The 27,826-nt window shown below is 30.2% G+C and overlaps 2 protein-coding genes across 2 annotated transcripts; one reads left to right on the top strand and one right to left on the bottom strand.

Annotated features, from left to right (window-relative positions):
• Positions 1-1,320: 1,320 nt before the first annotated feature.
• LOC113873004 (ethylene-responsive transcription factor RAP2-4) lies at positions 1,321-3,155 on the bottom strand. Its single transcript, XM_027510941.1, has 2 exons — positions 1,844-3,155; positions 1,321-1,804 (listed from the first exon to the last, which is right to left on the bottom strand). Exons 1-2 carry the CDS (start codon positions 2,654-2,656, stop codon positions 1,634-1,636), a joined length of 984 nt encoding a protein of 327 aa, XP_027366742.1. The 5' UTR covers positions 2,657-3,155; the 3' UTR covers positions 1,321-1,633.
• A 22,697-nt stretch (positions 3,156-25,852) lies between these two features.
• LOC113867096 (transport and Golgi organization 2 homolog) lies at positions 25,853-27,800 on the top strand. The gene is made up of 5 exons (XM_027502095.1): positions 25,853-25,935; positions 26,027-26,210; positions 26,912-27,118; positions 27,386-27,577; positions 27,666-27,800. Exons 1-5 carry the CDS (start codon positions 25,853-25,855, stop codon positions 27,798-27,800), a joined length of 801 nt encoding a protein of 266 aa, XP_027357896.1.
• The last annotated feature ends 26 nt before the right edge of the window (positions 27,801-27,826 follow it).

Here is a 27,826-nt window from a genome sequence, read left to right on the forward strand (position 1 = left end):
ATGAAAGATAAGCAAATTGCAAGTGTGCTCCTTTTCCCCCTTTTTTTGTGAATGACATATTATCCTCGCTAACTCTCTCGTATAACGCTATCTTCTTATCTATGGATTCCATTGTGCAATCGCCTTCCTTCATTTTAAATAAAAGCTACTTCGGATTAACTCACCACACATTTATGAGAGTGGGAAGATAAGATATTTGACGCGGAGTGAGAGGAAACCCTCATTTTTTTAATAAAAGTAATCCTTTGTGTGCTTAAACAGTGTTTTCCCTCGTGTTTGACATTTTCAAAGAGAAAGTAGCTATTTTATTTCACATCGCTGGTGTAAACATGAGGGAAAATGAGTAATACAAGTAGGTATTTAAATGAACAGCAATTTTTTTTAAAAAAAATGAATGACTCGCATTAAAGGACATGAAAAAAATATTCTATAACACTAAAGAGAGAAATTTAGAAAAAGAATGATAAATTTCGGTTATCGGGGGAGGGGAAAGGTGCGAAACAGCGAAAGGCTTGAAAATAAAAAATTGAATATAATGGTTCTTGAGCACTGGAAGGTGTTTCTTTGCTATAGCCCAATTCAATGAATTCAACAACTCGAAAAAGAGTTTTACAGCACTTCATTGGATTCCCGACTCCAAGCTAGAATATTATTGTGCTTCGAATTTTTCGTTGAAACCTTTGCCAACTTCCTTTTTTTTAAGGTTTCAAACGAAGAGAAATTATATTTCCGCATTGCTATTCAGTGTTCAAAACGTTGTTAAAAAAAAAATTAATATCCTACACAGTGGTCACCGACGCTGTCTGATTGAATGTCACATGTTTAAGAATGCATTCATAGCCAGTTTAACGTGTGAACGACATTAAGAACTGGGAATGCCAAAATCAAGAGCAAACCTGCTACTGCTACCAGGCTACCCCGTTAAATGTAAATATTTTTTTTCTTAATAAAGGTGTTAACGTGGGAATCACCCTCCTGTAGGAAAATTTTAGATTGTTTTCCAGTGTTTACTCTCGGAGAAGATATCATACGAGAGCACTATTATTGCTATTACAACCCGGATTTGAATCACTTGTGCTTACTCCTTTCAATAGTTTAATTATGACCTGTTTGTTCGATACGCATATGAAGGGAATTGGGGGCTAACGGAGATCTTCAGTGGCTGGCATCAACATATATTTAGAAATTCAAACGTTTAATCTGGCTATAATTTGTGACGGCAGTCTCATTGAAACGTAGTAAAGGCAAAAGTGGTGAAACAACTACCAGACATGCATTTAAATAAGCGTTTATACATCAAGAATATAACTAGAACCAAACTAGTACAAAATCCATATTTCATAATATGAAATGCAAGTAGATTACATGAAGACTTGAAACATAACTGGAGTAATTCTCCCCGGGCAAGCAAGAAAAAAACCAGCTCTGACCCAAGGTAGAGAGAGATTATACAAGATATTAACAGAATATTTATATGTAGCCCTGCAATTGTCAAAAATTCCATTGCAGTGGCCACCTAAGACACTAGACACTAAGACCTACAAATATACTATACTACTAAACTAGACGACGCATGAGAGACCCTTTACTAGGAAAACATGCTACAAACCATATAGAACTACCAAACACGGCTTCACAGAGAATCCCAGTCGATCTCATAAGAGGGGTACTTATGGAGATTAAAATTATCCGAATCACCTTCCCACTGTGGTTCACTCACATCAGCAAAAGTAAGATCCGAAAGGGGAGAAGAACCTTCAGAGCCCTCGCTCTCGGTCGCAACCGGAGACAAGGAAGCTTCAACCTTACAACAGGTTTTCTCCAAACCCTTGTTCGAATCAACATTCTCAGGCGGAGGAAGCTTCGATCGCGACCTTTTGGAAGAGCCCGAAGGCTTCTCTGACTTCCCCTGTTTCTGCAACTCAGCCAAGCCTTCGCAAATGGCTTGAAGCTTGGCATCAACAGAGGAATGAAGAGGCTTGTACTCCCCGAAGTCTCCACCGACAGAGGATCCTTGGTGTCGGAGGTTGGGGAAGTTGAGCCTAGCAAAGTCACCTCGGAGCTTGTAAGCGGCTTTGTCGTAAGCCAGAGCAGCTTCTTCGGCAGTGTCAAAGGTTCCCAGCCAGAGCCTTGTGCGGTTCTTTGGGAGTCTGATCTCAGCGACCCATTTTCCCCAGTGTCTTTGCCTAACCCCTCTGTAAAGCTTTGTGGGTTTTGGAGGCATGCCCACGTGCTTCATTGGGATTGGCTTTGGACTGAGGAAGCTTAGGGTGTTGTGATTCTGCTGTTGCTGCCATGATATATTCTGAAACTGGAATTGAGCCTGGATCTGTGCGATCTGAGATGGGGTTAGGTGGTTGAGGCCAAGCACAGAGCTTGGTTGCTCGAAGCCTATTAGGTTTTGGCTGTTTGATAACCCTTCTGCAAATACATGGGCCATCGATGTTGAGCAACCATCTGTGTAGAAACTAGGGAGAGAAGGAGAAGAGGGGAAGAAAGAAGTAGAAGGTAGATATGAGTTTGTAGAAGGAGAAGAAGAAGGAGAGGGGGTTGAGGAAGGACTTTTTATAAAAGGTTCAAGAACTTCCATTAGTTCACCCCTGAAGGGATCTGAGTGAAATTGTGCGCTGGTGTAAAAATCCATCATAGCTGCCATAATTGTACCTGCGTCTTTCTAAAACTGAAGAACAGGTTTTATGGTTAATTAATTAAGACTCAAAAATTAAACCCAAAATAAAAATCTTTTCTACAACAAAGCAAGGATGATAGAGATTTCTAATAGACAACCTCTTCAATCCCGGGATTTTAAAAAAGAGAAATGCTTTGAGGGATCAAAAATAACCCTCTTGGCTGATTTCAAAGTTGAGAACAAGATGAGGAAAAAATTAAAAATTTTAGAAGCAGATTACGAGAATGATGCGTAAAACCTGGATCTCGTTTCTGAAAACACCTGGCTTTCGAGAAATTCTTCTGGATGAGTTAAAAGACAGACCCAAAAATCTTAGCTTGAAAGACAGATGATTAACAGAAAGGGATTCAGAGAAGCGGGGTGTTACAGAATGGGGGAGGATAAGGAGAAGAAGATGAGAACAAGGATCAACCACACAATCTGAAAGCTCTCAAGAAAATGGAATAAAATAGCTGTTTGTGAGTACCTCTCGCCACTCTTGCTTTTGCCTTTGGGACTCTCTCTCCCTTATATAGCACCTTGTCACCTTGATTACTACTGTTAACCACACAATTAATCCCCTAATTATCGCTGTCATAACCACGGGTTAGTTTCAGCTAAATGCTGGCCATGACGGAAGACACTCACCAATTGATTAAGGTACAGACCAATAAAACAAAGACATCTGTCCCTGACAATGTTGTAATGGACACGTGCCCGCTCAGAACTGGCAGGTGTCGGTGTTTATAACGTTGTCATTTTCTTTAGTTTGTCGTTAAGGATGTTGACCGTATTTAGTGCGCGTTCAGACCAACTACTTATCCTCCTAGTTTTGAATTCTAAATTTCTAATGCATCCGGCTCCTCCACTTTTTTCTATTGCCTCCATTGTACGCTTCCATTCTTCAGTTTAATTTAATTAGCTTGGAAGTTTGAACTTCTGCATCTTAGTATATTATGAAACTCTCTCTGAGTCCACAAGTGAAAAAAACAAATGAATAATTCATTCTTTGAGTGAGTATTGAAATAATTAATCTGATGTTAATGAGAGGAAGATAATATAATCTTATGAGGAGGGCGTCAGTGTCCCAATAGAGAAGTGGGCAGCCGTTTTCTCTTTTGTTTATGGCCAAATAATGAATGCTCAGATTAATTTGATATATGTATCGGTTTGTGTTGGGTTGTTTAATTAATAATTGAACCAGCTTGTGCACTCAAACACTGCCTACTGTTTTTGTTTTTTTTACTTTCAATTGTTTTTTAACGTTATATCAGACTGGAAAGTTCCCTCTTGTAGTAGTTACTGAGAGAATTAGGTCATAGTACTGCTCTTTGAGCCCAAACAGAAAAATGAATGATGGAGGGCCAACCCTGTAAACATGCACGCTATCTTCCACTATCACATTTTAAAAAATTCTTCCAATTTCAAACTATGTAACACACGTATAGATATTTTTTAATCGCGTTAACTAGTTTAATATAAAAAATATATTAAAAAGTATAGTGAATTATTTTAAAAATTAAGTGATGTATTAGACGACAGTAAAAATAATTAATGTTTAAAAATATAAGATTTTAAACGTGATTACGGAAAAATAAGTCATAGAATCAGTAAATGATCATTGATTAAGCATGTAAAAATATTGTATATGTACTAAAAATGCAGTTGGTTGTGGTTTTAATTTGCAATGAATAACATTAAAACCCTAAGATTGAGGTGGGCACGAGGGAAAATTTTTTTGTATAATGTAGCACTAGGTTAGTCTTGACCAATTATACATCTACATTTCTATGTTTATTAAAAAGAAAAATACATAGTAACATGTGAGTGATACTCTGTTAAAATTAAAATAGTGCAAGTGTAATACTTGTTAAAATTAAAATTGTCACATTTATTCCAAAAATGATACTCTATATGTGCTTGAGATGATTAGAAGATCAGTAAGCTTCACTTATATAAGAGGCAAAATTTACAAATATTAAAATTTAAATATGACAATCAAAAAATAAGTGTGTTAAGTGACACAATTTAAGCATATTTTATATTTGTAAGGATGAGACTAATATTGTCATATGTAAAGGCCTAATATGCTAAGATAATGACATGTGGCAAAAATATAAAGAATCATCATTACTTTCTTTTTCTTCTATCTCCCTTCACTCATCTTTTTTTTATCTTTCTAATTCTCCTGGCTTTTCTACTTTTTCACCCTTTCCTTTATCATAAAATTTAATTAATAAAATTACTAAAGAGTGAAAAGGGGAGAAAAAAAGGAAAAAGAGGAAAGAGACAAAAAATGAGAAAAGATAAAAGGAGAGGAGAAGAAGAAAGAGGATGACTATTGATGTTTCTCTCATATGTCACAATTTGAGTGTGTTTTGCCTCTGCAAGGAGGCATCAAATTCTCTCTTATTCTGGTACAAATTGGATGTTCAATTTCATTTTCACTTAAACGAATTTGCATTCATTTGAGCAAATTCTTACACTGCACATCAAGTTTTTTTGTATTAAGTAAACTTTATTTGCTTAAATGCTTTTAACATTTTTTCTTTCTTTGCGGTAAAACTTTTCTTTACTTTCTTAATTTGCATGTCATCCCTTAATGTATTTAGCTACAATTGTGGATGTTCAACTACAAACGTCAACCATGCAGGTATGTTGTTTTGTTTGGGTTGATGTTAATATTAACGAAGGAAATACATGTGTTTAGAGGAAAGAGAAGGAACAAAGTTTATAAAAGTAAGTTTTAATTTGCTTTTAAGTACTCAGCATGATAAGTAACACCCTTATGTAAAATTATCTTTCTTTAACCCTTCTTTCAAATACAATTTTGTTAAGGTCATTTTTTATGCATTGATTTATTAGATTTTTTTTTTTGTTATTTTCATTAATTTAGGCTTACAAATTTTTTTAGAAACAAAATGTGAATCCATTTCATTTCTACCTTCCTTTAAGGCAACATTGACATACATGAAAGTAAAGAAAAAATTTCATGACAAAGAAGGAAATAAGTTAAAAGTGTTTAAATGAATTTTACAAAATCTTGACGTGCAGTACATAAATTCACTTAAACAAAAAATGAAATTAAATATCAAGTTTATATTAGAATGAGAGATAACTCAAATCAACAAATTTTGTCTTATCCTGGCTGAGGCAAAACACACTCCAATTATGTCAAATGATGCAATTATTTCTCAAAATTTCATTTGTTAGGCAAAACTTATTATTTTTTTTACACTTGTTATTCACAAACAAAGCCTTATTTCAATAGTAGGTAAGATTTTTTTTTGGAATTAATATTATACTTGCAGGATCCAGATCCTCTGCAGTTTTAATGGAAATTGCAAACTCATATCTTCTGTAATTTTGATGGAAATTGAAAATCCGGATCCCCTGCAGTTTTTGTGGAAATTGCAGATACAGATCTTCTGCAGTTTTTGTGGAAACTGTAGATCCAGGTCATCTGCAGTTTTTGCAGAAACTGCAACTTACAGTGTAAATTCATTAAGTGAATTTTATTTTGCTTAGCCGAATTTGACAAAAAATGATTTTTATTTAAGTTAAAAAAATTCGCTTAAGGCAGAAAAATTTAAAACTTCATCTCCTTCCTCTTTGAACTATAGAATTTTTTAAGAACCTTTATTTTTTTTCAATGACTACCTAGTTACCAAAAATTCTTACATATATTGTCTCATTAAATATTCTAAATATATTATCTAGTGTGCTACTTGTATTAAGCATTAATGAGGTAGAATCATTTAAAATTGAGTTAAATTATTAAAAATAATGATTAAATTATAAGAATGATGACTTTGAAAAATAGTTGATCACATAATTTTGTACAAATTTTTTTAAATTTTCTATAGTTTAGTGAGTAAAAAGATAAAGTTTTAAATTTTTTTATAATTTTAACTTAAGAAATTTTTTATTTAAACAAAAATCACTTTTTTATTAATTTATTTATGCAAATGTTTTTAACTTAAACAAAAATAAATTTTTTTCTCTTAAATAAAGTTAAATTGTAGATTATAATTTTTGCTTAAATTGCAGAGGATCTGTATTGATACTTGCATGGGGTGATACTTTTCACTAACCCTGAAAAATGAAAATAAAATAAAAATAATTATGTAAATATATTATTTTAAGAATTTGTTTTAAAAAGAATAATTTTTTATAAAAAGCCGGCAGGAGGGGATGAAATCAGAGGCGTTGGTTGACAAGATGGAACTATTACGAGACGATGATGTCACGGTTGCGTAGAAGGGATAGTGAGTGTTAGCGGAGTGGAGGTGGCTAATAATTGTTGACGACCTGGCAGATAGAAACGGGCGGGGCCACTATAAAAGGGTCACTTCACTCATTCACTGATTACCCAAAAACCAACTAACCAAACCAAGGGTGAAGGGTATTCACAATGAACTTGCCTTGCCGCATCTTTAACCATGGTTAAAATTTGCGTTGACCGTGGTTTGGGGTATGAAAGACGCGGTTTACGGCGTAGGATTGAAGCAATAGAACATGGGAGTGGCACGTGGGCACGAGACAAACTCTTGAAATGCGGCGCCAGTAGGTGTGAGTGTGAGCCGCATGACATGGATGGAATCTTGGATTCCACGCTTTGCGTGCATTTCAACTGCTAAGGTACTCTCCGCGCCTGTCGCCTCGCCCATTCATTCAATATTTTTCCTTATGTTTATTATTATTATTATATGTTTCTCCAACCTATTTTTATTAAATATTATTCCCTCAATTTTTTAATTTATCTATGCTTTAATTATTATTTTATTTTTTCAGACTTTTTCTAAATGTTATTCTTTAAAATTATTATTATTTTAAAACATATTTTCTGTTCATTTGTTACATAAATAAATTTTAAAATAAATATTATAAAAATTACAATATTTTTAATAAAAACAAGATAATTAAATATATTTTATTTTTTATCAAAGTTTTAAACGATTATTTTTTAAAGATAAAATAAGTCTAATATTTAGCAATGTTAATATATTAAGTTATATATTTTTATTACAATTATTATAAATATATACATCATTTATAATATCATACAGATTTTTTAAAAAATATTATTGTTATTTAGTCACAAAAATATAAATTCAAATTAGTGTTCTTAAGTGGTCTTAAAAAATGTTAAGTTGGATGGGTTTGAAAAGATTTAACTTATTCTTAAATCGAGGGTCTTAATTTAATTTACTTATTTGTTAACAATTATTCGCTAATGTTCGATTTTTCTAAAAAAAATTTAACGAAACAAATTTATTCAGTTTAAATATTATTATTTTATTTATTTAAATATTTTTTGTGTCACTCTTAGGAATTTAGGATACTGTTAGTTGGTTAAATATTTTTAATTTCAGTTTTTATATTTAAGTTTCAGTATGTAAAAACAACATTTTTTAAAAAAGTATTTATTAATATATTAGATATACAAAAATATATTAAATAAATTTTTATTAAAAAATAATTTAATTTAACTCCAAAGGTTTAACAAACTTTATTAATTATTTTATATTGTTGATATTTTTAATGTATGTTTAAGGATAAACAATGAATTAATAATAATCTTTTAATATTATAAAGTAATTTTTAATATTTTAAAATTTGTGATCTTTAATTTATAAAAATTAAATGTACGTCAATTATTATTATATATTTTGATCATGCATTAAAAAAATATTATAAACATTATACCATTGACTTAAAGGATAAAACATAGACACAATTTTTAAAATTTTAATGCTACTTTTTACAACTAAAAAAAAAAATCTCAATATGTTTATATTTAATGTTGTCATGGAATGATTGTATAAAATTTTAATTTGATTAAAAACACAACAATAAAGTACTTAAATCTTTTTATTAAATAAAAAATTAATTAATTAACAAGAGCGATAGAGAAATATGACCAAAAAAAAAACTAAATGATAATTTTAATAAAAATAGAACGTAAATTAACAATATCTTGTTATAAAAAAGGAAACACTCGTATTTTTCTTCTACATAAAAGTGTAAATTAAGGAAAGACTTGCCTCCATATTAAGTTAGAGAATATTATCGAACTCAATAAAACTGATGGTAGAATTAAATGTCACCTACTAACATATTAATCAGCAAATAACCCAAATTCTGAATTTTCAAGAACAAAAGACTCTTCAAATAAGACATTATTTTATTGTTTTTTATATATAAATAAAGTGAAATATCTTTGTTGTTTTTATTAGGTTTAGAATATAAAAATAAAAATTACAAAGACAAATATACATAACATTACATACAATGTTAATTTCTTTTATATTTTTTTCCCATAAAATTAGTCATGCTATTTATTTTCTTCCCCTATAAACCTTTAATCTATTATTTCATATTTAAACATCTGGTTATTTTAATCGATTTAGTATATAAATTTAGCTGAATTTTTATATAAATTTTTAAAAAATATGATGTAAGATTATAATGTTTAAACAATAAATATTGATATTTTTTAGATAAATGTAGATATTCTAAATGAAAAATTCCGAGTGGAAAAATGCTCGAAATAATTAAATTCGTTAAGTTTTTGAATAAAAAAATAAGTTTAAAGTTACATACAATACAAAACTAAAATAAACAAATAGACTTAATTAATTAGCAATTAAAAATCACATGCAATACAAAGCTAAAAAAAATGAAAATTGCGATAAGTTTTTGTGATCAATTAAATTCCACAAGGTGATCAGACTTAATAAAGATGTTAACTATTAAAATATTTTTTATAATATTATTTTATGAATGTTTTTTTTAAATTAAATATTTTTATTGGAAGTAATTTTTTTAACCGATGGATAAAAACAACAAAATTCTTCTTCAAATATTTAACATTATACGTTAAATTCATAATCACAAATAATCTTGAAATAACAAACTACAATTTTCTTCTGTAACTGTATGCAGTTAGTGTATTCTTTTTATCGTTTAAATAATTTTTACTTAAATAAAAGTATAAAAAAAATACTAATTATAGAGTACAAACTGCGCTTAAAAAATGAGAGAATCCTGATTCTAAAACAACCTTTCCAATTGTTAGTAAATATTTTTACTTTTTTTTTAGTCTTTTTTATTTCACTTATTTTCTAAGCAAAGGATAAAGTAAGATGTGGAATAGGATTCCGCGCAATCATTAGTTCCGATTAGTGTCAGGACTTAGCGCAGACTTTACGAGGTTATTGTTTAGTAAATATAAATTTTAGTATAAATAGTTTTTTAAAATGAGAATACGAAATAAAATATTGCAATATCTTCTCAAACTTTACTTGTTACTATTGCAAAGTATGCAAAGTAAGTTAGTTGATCGAATTAGTTGATAATAAAATATATTTTACAATATAAATTTAAAAGTTATTAATTTGATAGAACACACAAAAGAGAGCTTATTATTATTTTAATTAATCAGAACAATATAAAGGTTTAAAAATTGATTATAAATATTTTACTTTTATTTTGGTAAATATAATAATATATCTTACTTGCAAAGTTGTAGTTGATTAATTTTGTGAACAAAGTAGACAGAGTTTGTAATTTTTAAAATGTTACCTAGTATTTTTTTAAAATTTACTTAGTTATTAATAATTTTTAATGTTTTCAAATAATTTATATTTACATATTTTTAATAATTTAATATATTTCAATTAATTAGTTGATTGAATTTATCAGATAATTCTAATTTAATCCGCTAATTTTACGTGTATTAACTTCTAATCACAAAATAAGAACTTAATTATTCTATCGCATGTGTTTTATTTTATATTATATACTTAGCTGTAAAAATACACATAAATGATATTTTTTAAAATAAAATAATCGGGTATGTCGAATGAAATTTTGGTTAAAAAAATATTATTAAATAATATATATAGCATTTTTTTGGGGGTCCAGAGTAGCATAACTCTGCAAGTTTAGTAATTAGTTTCAAACAATATTTTTTTTCGTTTAATTCCCCCTTAATTGTTCCCATATGAAGAAAGAACAAATGCTGCAGAGTCCACTTTTCTACTGCACGCTGAATTATACAGATTCCTTTCATATTTGTCCTCTTATGAGTCCAAGTAGACCGCACGAGACAATAATTAGAATATTTGACGAGAGCAAAACAAAAAGGTATTAACAACATATTTGTATTACAATTTCAATTAAATTGTATTGTAATTTTTAATACATTCTATTTTAATTTTTTAATTATTATCTTTAAGACAGTAATTTATAAGACCTAATCAATAAATACATGTGAGTCAATTATAGTTTGTTGCAACGATTTTCTAAATATATTTTCTTAAAGAGAAATCTAATTTTATAAATTAATTTTAGTAGTGTGTTTTGTCGCTACCATATTAACTAATTAGAGAGATGATCATCCACTAAAAAAGCTATTAAACCTCGAGAGTTAGCTGCGAAAATTCATTTAGCATAATTTTTTAGTTAATTATTAAAGAAAATTAGCAACAGAGCTTATTTAAACGTATGGGTCAATAAATTTTACACAAAATTATAAAATGACGAAAGAAAGAGAGAACTATCCTTTATAAATGATTAGTAATTTTTTTACACTATATAAACATTATTAAATTAAACAATTTAAGATATATTGTATGATTATCTTTAAAATTTATAACTTTGAAAATAATAAATACAATAAAAGTATAACGTATCGATTTGTATGAATTAATAATAAAAGATATATAAAACATTTAAATAAAAGCATTACATAAAATATATTTTATTTTATATATCTTTATAAATTCTTATTAATTATTAGATTGAATTTTAAGATAAAAATTTAAAAAATTGTAAACATTAAGTGCAAGTAATTAATTTTATTAGATAAAGTAAAATCACACAAAAGATAAAAATATTTTTAATTAAAAATACTATTAAGATAATTTCTTTTAAAAATCTATAAACTTAGAGTTCACTCAAATTAATATATTAAGTTTGTATATTTAAAACATTTTTATTTTATTTTTGCTATGAGAAGGGATTAAAAATCTTAAAACAAACAAACAAATTAAGTTAAAGGCTCAGCAAACCACAAGTTGTTAGTACCCATACTTAAGAAAGAAACAAGGGAGTATAGAAGAGTATCAAAATAAGAGGTAAGAGATAAGAGATCAAGTTCTATCTTAGCTAGACAATTAGCATAATGATTAGTCTCTTTACACATAAATAAATTTAACAAAGTTAATAGACTTTAAAGTCTCTCTAATATTACAAATTAAATGAAACAAAGGGTAAGAAGGCTACTAGATATTCAAAATAAAACTAATAGTCTATTTAGAGTCATTTTCTATCTAAATGGTCGCAATTTATATTTAATTACCAACTGAGTATATTAAAAAATACTCTATAGCTCAGTTACAATAAGAGAAAAAAGTTATAAACTACTGTAAAAATTTGAAATAAATCTGCTATAATTATTATAAAGCAAACCTATAAATAGTAGTCTTATTGACTTTAGATACAGCTTTATTAATATTTAATTTCAATTAGTTTAAGGGAGAAAGCATTTATCTGATTTTACTATAATCAAATAATAACTTAAATATAAGTTTGACTTTGTCTCTACAACAAACCAAACAAATCAGTATAATAATTTTTTTTAACTAAATTGTTAGGAAGGACAATAATTTAAAACTATATCTCATTGATGCATTGTTGATAAATATAATCATAAAGCCTCTTTGAATATGAAATCATATTCTCATTTTGAATAGAAAAAGTCCCTCCCCATATTTTTTATCAATTATATTATTATTAAAAAAAACTCTATATAGGGGATGCACCAGTAAAAATAATACTTTATATAGACAAGTTTATTAATTAATTTTTTCGGTAGAATCTTTGTTTACCACCGCAACTTCAATTTGCTTTTTCTTTTAAAATACAGTTATTTTTTCATCCATTTAAAAAGTTTTTTGAGAAAAAAATTAGAAAATAGGAGAAAACAAATTTTATATTTTAAATAAACATATTTAAAATTAGTATTTTTAAAATAAAATATATAAATTTAATATACTAATTATATATTTATTATCATAAATTATATATACTTTTTTATTTTAAAATTAAAAAATATATCCTTCATTCTTTTCCCCTCCAAAACTCTCACAGTAAACATAAATAAGTTTTCTACTTTTGAAAAATCCAGGGACAATTTGCTTCCCGTTATTAATGCACATGGCGATAAAAATTACAGCTATATTTGTTGTAGCTAAGTGATATATAATCAATGACTAATTAACATATTTACTATAATAATAATAATAATAAGGTCAGATGCATGAATCAAACATTCATATATTTGTTTTATTATTATTCTTAAGAAAAGGGCAAAACAAGCCGAATGAGAGCTGTATTCTGGTTGGTGGGTTTATATATTGTTTTTGATGGCTACATCATATCAATTATCAATTATCACGCAATTTGTTGAATGTCGAACACCAAGGGTGTAAAAATGGATTGATTTCGACGGACTAGATGGAGCCGTTCGATACGAATTTTAAAAATTAAATTTTGATTTTGATTAGGCGTAGAATGTATTTTAAAATTCATATTTTTTTATTATCAACCAACGTTGTCAAATATATTATTTACTTTATTTAGTATTTATTAAAAATTAACTTATAATTTTTAATTAATCTTAATGGGAAAAAAACCTGTTTTATATTTAAAAATTGAAACTTACGATAAAAAAAAAAACATCAATTTAATTTTATTTTTATTCTGTTTTCAATAACTGATTATTTCAATAGCAAAATCAACTTTTTAAAATAATTCAATATTTTATTTTGTAAATTTTTAAAATAATAGTCACTTTTAATTTCAAATTAAAATTAAACTTTTTCTTCTAATTTTATCCTTAAAATAATTATTATTTTAAATTTGATTTTCTTAATTCGCTCTATTTATTTATTACATAAATGAATTTTAAAATAAGTATAATAAAAAATCCCATAATACTTTTAATAAAAAAATTAAAATAAATTTTAATTTTTTGTGCCACAACTTTAAACAATTATTTTTTAGAGATGGAAAAAGCAATTATTTATTCCTTACAAACAAATTCTTTCAATCATAGTCCATTGGCGAGGCTTCTATACATGTTTTGTCTTATAAGTACCTATGTGATTCTGGCACTATGAGATCGAATAGAATAGCATGTTGTGATATTTAGAAAGACTAAAAACAAATTAAAAAATACAACTTAATAAATTAGACAAACATAAAACTAAGACTACATAAAAAGTATGATTACTATATTACAAGTTTTTTAAATAATAAATGAGAGTTTAAATACTAAAATTATGATATTTTTGGAGAGACTAAAAATATTGTTTAGCTTTAATAGTAAAACACAGAAAATCAAAAGATTTAAGGCACACATTCATTTGTGATGAACTTTGTAAAATTATAAACACGTTAAAAAATAAAATATTGATAATAGTATATTGGTGCTGCAGAATGATAATATTAGAATATAATAATAAATTTTTAATTTTATAAAAATATTAATAAAATTTTGAGAGATGAGTTTTTTTTTTTTTAAATTAATCTATAGATTAGTTCATTTGTCATGATCGCAATATATTAATCTACAACTAAATTAACTAAGTATAACTCAAGTTTTTTTTTACTCGCAATAAATAGATTGTGCTGACCAAAATTAAGCATCTTAATAAACACATATACTTTTTAAGTCCAAAATAAAAAATAACATAAAGACATATAGTTTGAATGTATTTTTTACATATTATTTGTAGGCATAATAAATAAAAGCCTAATGTGAAAAGGACGATAATAAAATATTTATAAAATTGTATTAATACTTTTATATTGTCATAAACTTTTAATTAATTATACCTCCCATTTACTCATGCAAACATTATTCTAAGTAAGAATCAGAATAAATTAGAGAGCTGGTTAGAGACTTATCGCTTTGTTCACATTAAAGCTAGGTCAATCCTATCTCCACATAACCCTTTTTGTTTATATTAGCTTCAAAATTCTAATTCCTTTCTCTATGTGGTCCACAATTTAATTTTCATGGGATTTTTACATGGATGATGATTTATGCCCAAGAGATGTTAAGTCGATCTGAAGCATTATAAAACCTCAAAACTTGCAATAAGTAAAGATGGAGAGCATGAATAATGAAAATCTTAATAAGAGCAGGTTAGAATCATTAGTACTAATTTAATTCAACTGGGATATTGATAGCCACAAAACTCACTTTCTTCTGGTTCTTTACCAATCAAGCTTCACCGAGCACACGTTCACAATCGCAACATGCAGTATCTGTAGTGAACAGTTAACGACGTCATCACGAAACGCTAAATTTAGGCAATTCACATGCTTAGCCATCTTTCTTGAAACATGTCACAAGAATTATTGTAGTAAATTACTCCACAACATTATATGGGTTCTTCGTCTTACTAATCGTGGTACCCATAGTTATTGATTGAGACCAAACAATGTCGTTCAATTATCATGTCTCTCTGAAAAAGAATGTCAACGTAATTGTCAAGACAAATACCGACTGAATTATAGGAAGTTTTTACCAAAAACATCTTGAATTTTACTTTGAAAGCAGTACCTATCTTCATCCGAGTTCGAATTTGAGGTATGAATTCGAAGACAGAAGAGATTTATGCAATTCACTATAGCGAGTCTGGATTCGTATTCCATGACCAGTGTTTTAAAATTTATTTGTGGGCCTCACTAGCAACAAGTTGATGGAAATCTAGGACACAATGATACTGTATAGTGTTTAGCAACCACAGAACTGAAGACTAGTTAAGCAAGGAAAGAAAATAAGCAGCAAAATCAAACAAAAGCAGGTAGCCCAAGTCACGAGTACGTCATAGCATGATTGGTTAACTTTAACTTTCATGGTTGATTTTAAGCACTTATAAATAATTTATTTTTTTTTACAAAAATTAGAAAATTTATTATATTTTGAAAATGGTAAATAATTACAATAAAAAATATTATTTTTATTTATTTATTATTTGAAAAGCTGAAATTAACAAATATTTTTTAAGTGAGCAAGTCCAATTGATGGAAGTGTACGTTTCTGGTTAAGAATTAATTGACTTTGTCATGTTGCAACCCGATTTTCAACAATTTGAGCTGGAAAGGTGGGAAGATAGAGTAATGGGTAGCATTGATTGGGATGCTTGCGTTGTTGAGAAGTGTAGGCATTGAAATTTTTGGAGCATTGAGGAAATGGGGTGACAAATCCAGTGGAACCGTCGTTGTCAAGTCACAGGCAGAGATATTTCGATGAGATTTGGTGGGGGCGCAAGTTACTCCAATTTCAACTTTTTCACGGCACTGCACATGCTTCCACATAATCATACCATGTCCAATACCTTCCCCCATTCTCTCTCAAAAGCCTTAGGAGGAGGGGGAAGAAGATGGAGTGGGCTCTCATTGAATGGTTTTGGTTGGAATTCTGAATGTAGACGTAGGACACAAGGCCCATTGTTGAGTGTTGGCAGAGGGAGAACCAACCTTAAAGCTTAATCCATATTTTTTAATCCATGTTGAATTGAGGGCCATGCTTGGAATGTTTCTCAAGAGAGAGCAAGTACCATGCGCCTAAAGTGCTCTTTCTTTGTCATTCTCCTCTTTTCACCACTACTTTTCCTTTGCCTTTTCCCTGTTTCACAAGGAAATGCAACCCTTTCTAGACTAATTTATTTATGACCATGTCCATCGGCTACTTCCCCCCACAGCGTCCCTTTGCCATATGGGATTCACTGGTTAACGGCTTGATCCAGAATTAGCCATTCAGGAGCATACTGTGAATCAATTAAAACATATTATAAATGTAATTAAATGATAATACAATCATTTTCATATTATTAAATATTTATATTATTTAATAAATTTTCATGAAAGATTAATTAACTAACATTTAGTTAAAAAGTTATCATCAAATAGATTAATTTTACAAAATTTTATATAAAAATAAAGCTATCAAATTCCACTACATTTCTTTATTTTAAGGATAAAATATTTTAAAAATATAAATAAATATCATATTTTCTATAGCATATATTTATAAATATTTAAATTATGAAAATTTTACTATTTATAATCGTGATAATGAAATTAATATAAGATGATTTGAAAAAAAAGTATATAAGAATATCACTATTCAAAAATTAAGATAGAGACAATCAATAGCAAACATCACCTATACATACAATTATCACTGTTTTTTTAAAGAAATTAAATCAATCAATTTTTTACGCATAATACGAGGAGTATAAATAAAAATAAAATTTTCATTAACTATTTGAATTCAATTTATTAAATGAAATTTTATTAGATTAACTTAAATTAAGAACAAAGATTAAAAAAATAAATAAAACTGATAGAAATAAACATACACCACTAAATACGTGTATTAACTTGAAGGAAATTGTTTTATCTTAACTTGTGATATCAAATTCAAGTTTTAGTGAAAACAATTATATTAAATACTTAAAAAAAGAAAATTTAATCATTCATTGTAAATAGAAAGTGTGCGCAAATGTACATGTTATACTTGAAATGAAATAAATTGATTTAAACTATTTGTGTGAAATTGAATGGATAGTATCAATTTCTTACTTATCACTTTTTTACGTAATACAGTTATGTATTATTGAAACTATGAATACTCATAAAATAAGTCAAGGTAAGTTTATTTTAGTCCTCTTACACGTTTAAATTTTTTAATTTTATTTCGATTTTAATCTAACATGACTATGATTGAATAATACATAAGACAGTACAAATTAATTGGATCTATTGATATAATATATAACTTTTAATGATATTTATAATTAAATTATAAAAAAATATTTTCCAATAATTAATCGAGTGGAGTAACACAATTTCACATCTAATAAGTTACATATTTAACTTTTCACCTGTCTTCTTGAGATAAAATAAATATCAATCCTCTTCAATTTTAATGACTTTCCTTATCTTGAAATGAATTCGCGTAAACACCTCTTACAATTCTGTAAACAACAAAAAAGCATAGATACAAAGTCAATCTTGATGATTTCCGTATACACTACAAAGAGTTAGAATAGAAAGAGGCACTTAAGTATATCTGATAGTTCCGTATACACTACAAAGACATAGGTATATCTTATGGAGTACTTGAGGTGAAAATATTAGATTGGCAAAGCTTGTGGGTTTGAATGACCATCTTTACATATTTCGGTGTTTTTAAAGAGAGAAGGGGTTTTGGTCAAGATTCAAGAACAAGAGCAAAAATGCTGGGACCATATATGGGAGAGCTTCTTTCCCCATTGGCATAGTAGTTTCAAAGTGGGCCCTGAGGCTTGACCCAAACCTTCACGACAATATGCTCCAAATATGTGTATGTTTTTGGACAAATGCTACTAATGTGCCCATGAAATATTAACATAATCTTTTGGGTTCTTTTGTCAGCATAAGTTTATGAGAAGTGTGTTGTAAATGTATTGGGTTGGGCCAAACAAGAAAGTGGATTGAACTTATCAAGCAAGGTTACGTAAGTTTGAAAGTATAAGTGGCATTTATCATTTCCAACAAAAATGAATCGCATTTATGTAAGACTTTAAATGTCTCATGTGAGGAGCATGTGACTTGTCTAGGGTCTAATAAGTAATTAATTAATCATTAAGGGCTAAATTGTAATTGAATAAATGAGAAGCAGTTTTATAAATTTTAAATAATTGTTGTTTGAGGAAAACAGTGATTGAAACGGTTACGATTAAGAACGTGTGAAACGGGTCCTCTTTCTGACTGTAACGTATTCTCTTCATTCACCATCAATAACGTAGAGAGAATAGAAGGATAAGTACAAGGAAGTAGAAACCGCGGTTTTTCTCCAACATTGAAGAAAAATCATCAATATTTAATTGTTTCTTTAACGATGGACATATGTTAGTCAATTCGTTTATCTGAGAATCATGATATTTCAAGTTCCAAATAATTATATACCTTTTATGTTAAAAACTTACATGTGGTATCAGAGCATCAGGTTTTGAAATTTGTGATTCTTCATAAATAATTTTCCCAATTTTATAAACCCTTATTTTGAAATTGAGAATTTTAATTTTTGCTGCACGTATGAACCTGAACCCGTGATTGTGTATTTGAAATCAACATTTTCTGAGTATGGTTGCACGAAATTTTATGGCAAATAATTTGTTAAAATATTATTATCTGCATTATTAGCCATTCAATTACCGCATATCGATGTCGATGACCTTTGCTCAACGTAACATGTATTTCATTGGCATTGAAATAATAGAATTTACTTTGTATGTTAATTGGCATGCACAATATGATTTCATAATTATACAATTGAACGATTGTCGATTTCAATGTGTCGTACAATAATCATATTATAATTATTTTTTGTGAGGTTTCAAAGTATGTGGTTACGAGACGTTGACTGAATTATTTGATTGGCAAGAGTTCTGGAATTTGTTTATGAAATTAATTGATTGCCAATAGCAGTATATTTCCATTATTGATTAATCGTTAATTACTAGTTACTGATTGTTGTATAATTCAAAGGTTCATTATATGATTATTGTGATTGAAAGTCAATTTGTTTTGGGATTATAGTATGTGATGAATTTTGTTAATCACCAAAGTGATCAAATTCATAAATTTTATTTAATTCCAAATTAATGATGATTCATTTTAATTACCTATAGAATAATGGATGCTAAATATATTATTATTGGCTTATAAGTATGTATTGAAATTCATTATTATGAGACATTTCTGGATCACCCAAAGGTTGATTAATTGTTCTTATAATCAATGAGAATAATTATAAGTAATTTGTATGTGCCATTAATTTATTTATATACCCAAAGGTAGTAGATATTTCTAATTGATACATGTTTTATTGCCAATTTATTGTGTATTGTTAGCATCATTAAATGTCATGTATTCTGATGTATCACCCAAATGAGAACATTAGTATGCATTTAATATTAAAATGTTTTGTGTGTGTAGTGTGTGTATTTATGTCTCAAAACACTTATGTATGTTTTAATTATGCAGTAAATGTTCCCAATATTCTACACTCTAGCATTTCGTCTGTGCCAGTTTTTAATGGGCTTAATTTCTCTAACTGGAGTGAGCAAGTTCAATTTCACCTTGGTGTTTTGGACCTTGATCTTGCTCTTCAAGAAGAGAAGCCTATTGATATTACTGATACTAGCAGCAATGAAGAAAAGACCCATTATAAAGCTTGGGAAAGATCAAACAGACTTAGCCTGATGTTCATGCGAATGAATGTAGCAGAAAATATAAGGACCGCTCTTCCCAAAACTGAAAGTGCGAAATAATTTATGAAAAATGTGGAAGAGCGCTCCCAAACTGCTGACAAGTCTCTTGCTGGGACATTAATGAGTATACTAACCAACATGAGGTTTGATGGTTCGCGTACTATGCATGAGCATGTCGTTGAAATGATGAACATTGTTGCAAGGCTTAAGTCCTTAGGCATGATTGTGGATGAAAGCTTCCTTGCTCAGTTTATTCTTAACTCATTACCGACTGAGTATGGGCCATTTCAAGTGAACTATAATGCCATGAAAGATAAATGGAATGTGCATGAATTGCACAGTATGTTAGTTCAGGAGGAAACACGGCTAAAGAATCAAGGAAGTCATTCAGTCTATTACGTGAGTCATAAAGGACATCAAGGAGCTGGAAAGAAGGTTGTAAAGAAGCATGATAAGGGCAAAGGGCCATTGAAGATTAATGAGGCCTCTGCACAAATCTAGAAGAATAATGATAAAGATAAATGTCGTTTATGTGGAAAATCTGGTCATTTCCAGAAGAATTGCCTGAAACGAAAAGCTTAGTTTGAGAAAAAGGGTAAGCTCAATGCTTATGTATGTTATGAATCAAACTTAACTGAAGTTCCACATAATACTTGGTGGATTGATTCTGGATGTACAACTCATGTTTCTAACATAATGCAGGGATTTCATTCGATCCAAGCCATAAACCCAAATGAAAGGTTTGTGTTTATGGGGAATAGAGTGAAAGCTCCAGTAGAAGCTGTCGGGACTTATTGCTTGATTCTTGACACTGGATATCATTTAGATTTAGTGGAAACTCTTTATGTACCTACTATATCTAGGAATTTAGTTTCATTATCTAAACTTGATGTTATTGGATACTCTTTTAATTTTAGAAATGAATGTTTTAGTTTATTTAAACATAATTATCTCATTGGTACTGATACTCTTTGTGATGATTTATATAAATTAAATTTAGATGGTTTGTATGCTGAAACTTTCTTAACTCTGCATCATAGCATTGACACTAAACGTAGTTTAGTGAATGAACGTTCTGCTTACTTGTGGCATAGACGTTTAGGCCATATATCCAGGGAAAGAATGGAAAGACTAGTAAGAGGTGGAGTTCTTCCAGACTTGGATTTTACTGACCTAAATATTTGTGTGGATTGTATAAAAGGAAAGCAAACAAAACACACAAAGAAATGAGCCACAAAAAGTAACCAGCTTCTTGAAGTTGTGCACACTGATATTTGTGGACCTTTTGATGTTAATTCTTTCGGAAAAGAGAGATACTTTATTACTTTTATTGATGACTATTCCCGTTATGGTTATGTCTATTTGCTGCATGAGAAATCTTAAGCAGTGGATGCCTTAGAAATTTACTTGAATGAAGTGGAAAGGCAATCAGACAAAAAGGTGAAAGTTGTTAGGTCTGATAGAAGTGGTGAGTATTACGGAAGGTATAATGAAACTGGACAACATCCAGGTCCATTTGCTAAACTCCTTGAGAAACGTGGTATTTGTGCTCAATACACAATGCCAGGTACACCACAACAAAATGGTATATCAGAAAAGCGTAATAGAACATTAATGGATATGGTTAGAAGCATGTTAAACAATTCTTCTTTACCCTTATCTTTGTGGATGTATGCTTTGAAAACTGATATGTATCTGTTAAACAAGGTTCCTAGTAAGGCTGTTCCAAAGACACCTTTTGAACTTTGGACTGGTAGGACTCCTAGTTTAAGGCACCTGCATGTTTGGGGTTGCCAAGCAGAAATAAGGGTTTATAATCCACAAGAAAAGAAACTGGATGCAAGAACTATCAGTGGTTATTTTATTGGTTATCCAGAAAAGTCCAAGGAGTTTAGATTTTATTGCCCTAATCATAGTACAAGAATTGTTGAAACTGGAAATGTTAGGTTCATTAAAAATGGTGAAATCAGTGGGAGTACAGATCCACAAAATGTGAAAATTAAAGAAGTTAAAGTACATGTTCCTGTGACTTGTGTTTCTAGCAATAGAGTTGTTGCTCCTTTTATTGCTACACCACAACATAATGAAGAAGAGCAACATAACACTGAACCAGTGATTCAAAATGAACCTATTGTAGAAGAACCACAAGAAATAACATTAAGGAGGTCTCAAAGAGAAAGAAGACCTGCTATTCCAAATGATTATGTGGTATATCTACATGAGTCAGAAGCTAACTTAAGCATTAATGATAATGATCCAGTTTCGTTCTCACAAGCCATAAGTTGTGATAATTCTATTTGGTTAGATGCCATGAAAGAAGAGTTAGAATCCATGGAACAGAATGGTGTTTGGGACCTTGTAAAATTGTCAGAAGGTTGTAAGAGAATTGGTTGTAAGTGGGTCTTCAAGACCAAACGTGATTCTTATGGTAATCTTGAACGTTACAAGGCCAGACTTGTTGCTAAGGGTTTTACTCAAAAGGATGACATTGACTATAAAGAGACATTTTCACCTGTCTCACGAAAGGATTCCTTTAGGATTATTATGGCATTGGTGGCCCATTATGACTTAGAATTACACCAGATGGATGTGAAAACTGTCTTTCTCAATGGAGATTTAGAAGAAAATGTTTATATGGATCAACCAATGGGATTCTCAGTTGAAGGAAAGGAACACATGGTGTGCAAATTAAAGAAGTCAATATACGGACTCAAGCAAGCTTCTCGTCAATGGTATCTAAAGTTCAACGATACTGTTGTATCCTTTGGATTTAAGGAAAACACTGTTGATCAGTGTATATATCTAAAGGTCAGTGGGAGTAAGTTCATATTTCTAGTTCTGTATGTTGATGATATCTTGCTTGCAGCTAATGATCTTGGTCTTTTATATGAGACTAAGAAGTTTCTTTCTAGTAACTTTGAAATGAAAGATATGGGTGAGGCAAGCTATGTGATAGGGATAGAAATATTCCGTAACAGATCACAAAGACTATTAGGTTTGTCTCAGAAAGCATATATCAATAAAGTACTAGAGAGATTCAGAATGAAAAAGTGTTTAGCATCATCTGTTCTAATTCAGAAAAGAGACAAGTTTAGTCTCGCACAATGTCCCAAGAATGATTTGGAACAGAAACAGATGGAAACAATTCCGTATGCATCTATGGTTGGGAGTATTATGTATGCTTAGACCTGTACCAGGCCAGATATAAGCTTTGCAGTTGGGATGTTGGGAAGATACCAGAGTAATCCTGGATTGGATCACTGGAAAGCTGCGAAGAAGGTTCTGAGATACTTACAGGGAACAAAAGAACACATGCTTACATATAGAAGGTCTGATCACCTTGAAGTGATTGGGTATTCAGATTCAGATTTTGCTGGATGTGTGGATACAAGAAAGTCCACTCTTGGTTATGTGTTTCTTTTAGCTAGAGGAGCGGTATCATGGAAGAGTGCAAAACAATCAGTTGTTGCTGCATCTACCATGGAAGCTGAGTTTGTAGCATGTTTTGAGGCTACAGTTCAGGCTAACTAGCTGCGGAACTTTATTTCAGAACTTGGAATAGTCGACAGTATTGCCAGACTACTGAAAATTTATTGTGATAATTCTGCAGCAGTGCTTTTCTCTAAGAACGATAAGTACTCTAAGGGTGCTAAGCATATGGAGCTTAAGTACTTTTCTGTGAAAGATGAAGTACAGAAACATAGAGTATTAATAGAACATATTAGCACAAACCTTATGATAGCGGATCCTCTGACAAAAGAGTTGCCGTCCAAGACATTTATTGAGCATATTGAAAATATGGACATTATTGTTTATGATGATTGTTAGATGTAATGATTACATTTTATGTATTATGCACTTGATACTCTGAGCTCACTTATGGATATGTTTCTGATTACCTGTTTTCTTATATGCATACATGATTGTATTGTGATGATGATGTAAACAGGTACCGTCTTGAATCAAGATATTATGTTTGACCAATTTTGTACTTCTCACTTACTGGTCACATTAAGGAGAATACTAATTTTGTAGTACATGGAAGGAAATATGTCGATTAAAGTGATGTACAACCGCCATGACTCAAATTAGTTCTTATTCTTAATTATGATTTATGATATACTCAATATATGAAATAATTTAGTCATGACAATGCGCATTATGATGATTTAATCTTTTATTTATTAGACCATGATATTAGATAATGTCACATGAGCCAAGTGGGAGAATGTAAGACTTTAAATGTCTCATGTGAGGAGCATGTGACTTGTCTAGGGTCTAATAAGTAATTAATTAATCATTAAGGGATAAATTGTAATTGAGTAAATGAGAAGCAGTTTTATAAATTTTAAATAATTATTGTTTGATGAAAATAGTGATTGAAACGGTTACGATTAAGAACGTGTGAAACAGATCCTCTTTCTGACTGTAACGTATTCTCTTCATTCACCATCAATAACGTAGAGAGAATAGAAGGATAAGTACAAAGAAGTAGAAACTGTGATTTTTCTCCCACATTGAAGAAAAATCATCAAGATTTAATTGTTTCTTTAACGATGGACATATGTTAGTCAATTCGTTCATGTGAGAATCATGATATTTCAAGTTCCAAATAATTATATACCTTTTATGTTAAAAACTTACAATTCATCGTAAAAGAGTGTGTTAGTATTTAATTTGTCTATTGATTGGCATGTGAGTTTGATGTTGGCAATTGGATTGTACCGGGCTAATCTTACGTAGATCTAGCTAGGTTGAGAAAATTCCAAATTAGCTAGTTTTTGAAGTCTCAAATATAAATTCTTCCTGAACCACCGAAATAAATATAATTCAGAGTACCATGAAGAGAGAAAGAGAGAGAGAGCAGTCGTAAAATACAAACACATTACCATTTGGTTTACTGTTTCATCTTCCGAATATGGTAGCTCATTATAGGACTAGCCGAAATATCATATCAAAATTAGGAGAGAGGAGCTGTCCTCATTATAGTTGTATTCAATTCAACATGCGCTCCCCTCACTGGGGGCACGTGCGTATGTTCACCGTCCATTCATTATTGCCGCTTAGATAAATCTTATAATGCATACTTAATGCCTTTTAATTCTCTCCACTCTTATCAAGTGCTTTCCTTCGCCACAATCAGGCTATTATGGTATTCAGAAATGTTAACACAGAGTTCACGTAATCGATATGTTTTTAAAACTGACTATTTATTAAAAATGTGTAGTTAACATTTTGGAGATAACCCACAATATCAAAACTAATATAAGTTTGATTTGGATTGATGCTACTGCCTTGCTAACATAGTAGCAGGTACAGTTCTACGTACTGTCATCTTTTTTAGCTTCAACTTTTAGAGAGACTCAATCACAATATTAAGTTGATAAAACTTGCAAGTTTTAGAGAATTAATTCACTATGATTTTAACTTTTGACTCACTTAATGAACTATTTTTTGAGGCCCACATTTTCCTTTCAACCTAATATCCCAACTTGTAGAGTTAGCAGCTAGCAAATAAAGACTAGGATGCAATTGAGGAATATAAGATGTAACCAAACTAATCGGTTGATCAAATAGATAATACTACTTTGTTATGCTCCACCGAGATCATAAGTGCTTACGTTGGTTGAGTAACGGTGATGTGTTAAGATCAGCTACTTGCTTTAATGAAAACAAATGAATAGAACAAAATTGCCAACTTAGCTGGGTAGCTTATAAAGCCATTCTTCACTAAAATACCCAATGCGTGTATAGAAAATTGCTTGTTGATCTATTGCTGAAAGCCTTGAGGTGGGATATACTGTTCTATTTTATCAATATTGCTATAGTTTATTTCAGAACAATGTGTATTGCTTTGTTTCTTTGGCAATGCCATCCAGTGTACCCTTTTCTTCTTCTGAATAACAGAGATGAGTATCACAATAGGCAAGTTCTTCTTTACTTTATAAAAGTTTTTAGTACTAGTTTGATTTGTGGAATATGTATTCATTTGGGTGTTATTATTATTTGGATGAAGGCCTACAAAGCCAATATCTTGGTGGGAAGATTGTGATATTTTGGGAGGAAGGGACGAAATAGCAATGGGAACATGGTTGGCTTGTTCAACAGAAGGAAGGGTGGCTTTTCTTACCAATGTTTTGGAGCTTCATACCCTCCCCGAGGCCAAAAGTCGTGGAGATTTACCCGTTCTATTTCTCAAGGTATATTTAGACACACTCACACCCTTCAAGACTCTCTTGTAAGTACACCGTACCTAACATAAAATAAGTGTACATGAAGAAAGCGACAAGAGATAAGTGGATCCCTTGTCACGTGCTAATTTAGTCGTTTGGTACATCAAAACATCACTGTCACAAGTCACTGCTTCAACTGAATGATTTTGTGTACAACCAATTTGCACTAAGCTTAAGTCAATTAACATTATTGTTATAAATTTTTCTCACGTTATATTTGAAGTGATGATGTGTGTTATTACTTCCTAGTAGTTGGTAATATACAAAAATTGAGTAAGCTAATCACCTCTATCCAATTTCTAACTCACTTCAATTAACCGCGCATGTTTCTAGTTTCAATAACACTTCGATAATATCAGCAAAAAACCACTATCCTTATTTCTGATGCACTTTCCACGGAACTATGACTTCGGTTTTCATCTTTCCAGCACAAAGAAAAGAGAACAATGAATAAGAATAATGGTAAGCTGGGAAATTTTTGCTTTGCCAAGAGACTCATGGTACCGTTTTTGGCTCTAGTTTACATCTTAAGACACCCCAATTCTTCTCATATCTCAATCTTATGTATCAAGTATAACTGTGCAAATTAACTTCCAAACTGAATATTGTTCAAATTTACTAATTTTTTTGGTTTTATTTTTTGTACCCATGTTGATGAATAATGGCAGAGCAGCAAGCAACCCCAAGAATTTGCAGAAAGCCTAAAATCTGATGCTCATTATTACAATGGGTTCAACTTAATCGTGGCCGATGTTGTGTCCAAATCAATGGTGTACATATCCAACAGGCCAAAGGGACAACCTATTACCATTCAAGTGGTTCCACCAGGGTTGCATGTACTTTCAAATGATAAGCTAGATTCTCCATGGCATAAGGTTAGTTAATATAGTTATTACACCATCTCTTTATATTAATAAAATAGAAATGTCATTTTCTCATAGATTGGGAGAGGAAACATGAAAAAACTGTACCTACTAAAGTTTTTATTTGGGGGCATTTAGGTTTAGTTAAGCACTTATTTATTAATTTTTCTATACGTGGACTTATATTATAAATATGAAAAATAATAGGCTCCATTGATATTGACACATGGAAAAAAGAAAAAGCAGTAAAAAATGCTAATTTGAGTAACTTTTTTGCAGGCTCAGCGCCTTGAATTCAGTTTCAAAGAAGAAGTTAGCAAATATGGGGAAGCTGAGATACCTGTGAAGGAGGTGATTCAAAAGCTGATGAAGGACAGAGTTAAAGCTGACAAAAGCTTACTACCTTGTATATGCTCACTTGATTGGGAATTTAATCTGAGCTCCATTTTTGTTGAAGTAGAAACACCATTGGTAAGTTAAAAAGTGTACCAATGTTAATTCATTATTAATCATGGAATGGAACCATTGACTTATTGACCAATCCTTTCTACATGTATAGGGTCTATATGGCACTAGAAGTAGTGCTGCCTTAACCGTAAGATCAAGTGGGGAAGCAAGCTTTTATGAGCATTATCTCGATAACGGCAAATGGAAGGAACATGTCATCGATTTCCATATCCCCAAGACTATATAGAGCTGTGAAGGATGAAGTAGCCTAGG

The sequence above is a fragment of the Abrus precatorius genome, unplaced genomic scaffold (assembly GCF_003935025.1).
Source record: "Abrus precatorius isolate BTA unplaced genomic scaffold, Abrus_2018 Scaffold10, whole genome shotgun sequence".
NCBI classification, from domain to species: Eukaryota; Viridiplantae; Streptophyta; class Magnoliopsida; order Fabales; family Fabaceae; genus Abrus; species Abrus precatorius.

Coding starts and splice junctions, on each gene's coding strand:
- LOC113873004 (XM_027510941.1), bottom strand. CDS start 2,656: ATGGCAGCTATGATGGATTTTTACACCAGCGCACAATTTCACTCAGAT. Junction 1,805..1,843: donor AGCTTCCTCCGCCTGAGAAT/GTTGATTCGAAC, acceptor ACCTGTTGTAAG/GTTGAAGCTTCCTTGTCTCC.
- LOC113867096 (XM_027502095.1), top strand. CDS start 25,853: ATGTGTATTGCTTTGTTTCTTTGGCAATGCCATCCAGTGTACCCTTTT. Junction 26,211..26,911: donor TACCCGTTCTATTTCTCAAG/GTATATTTAGAC, acceptor GAATAATGGCAG/AGCAGCAAGCAACCCCAAGA. Junction 27,119..27,385: donor TAGATTCTCCATGGCATAAG/GTTAGTTAATAT, acceptor ACTTTTTTGCAG/GCTCAGCGCCTTGAATTCAG.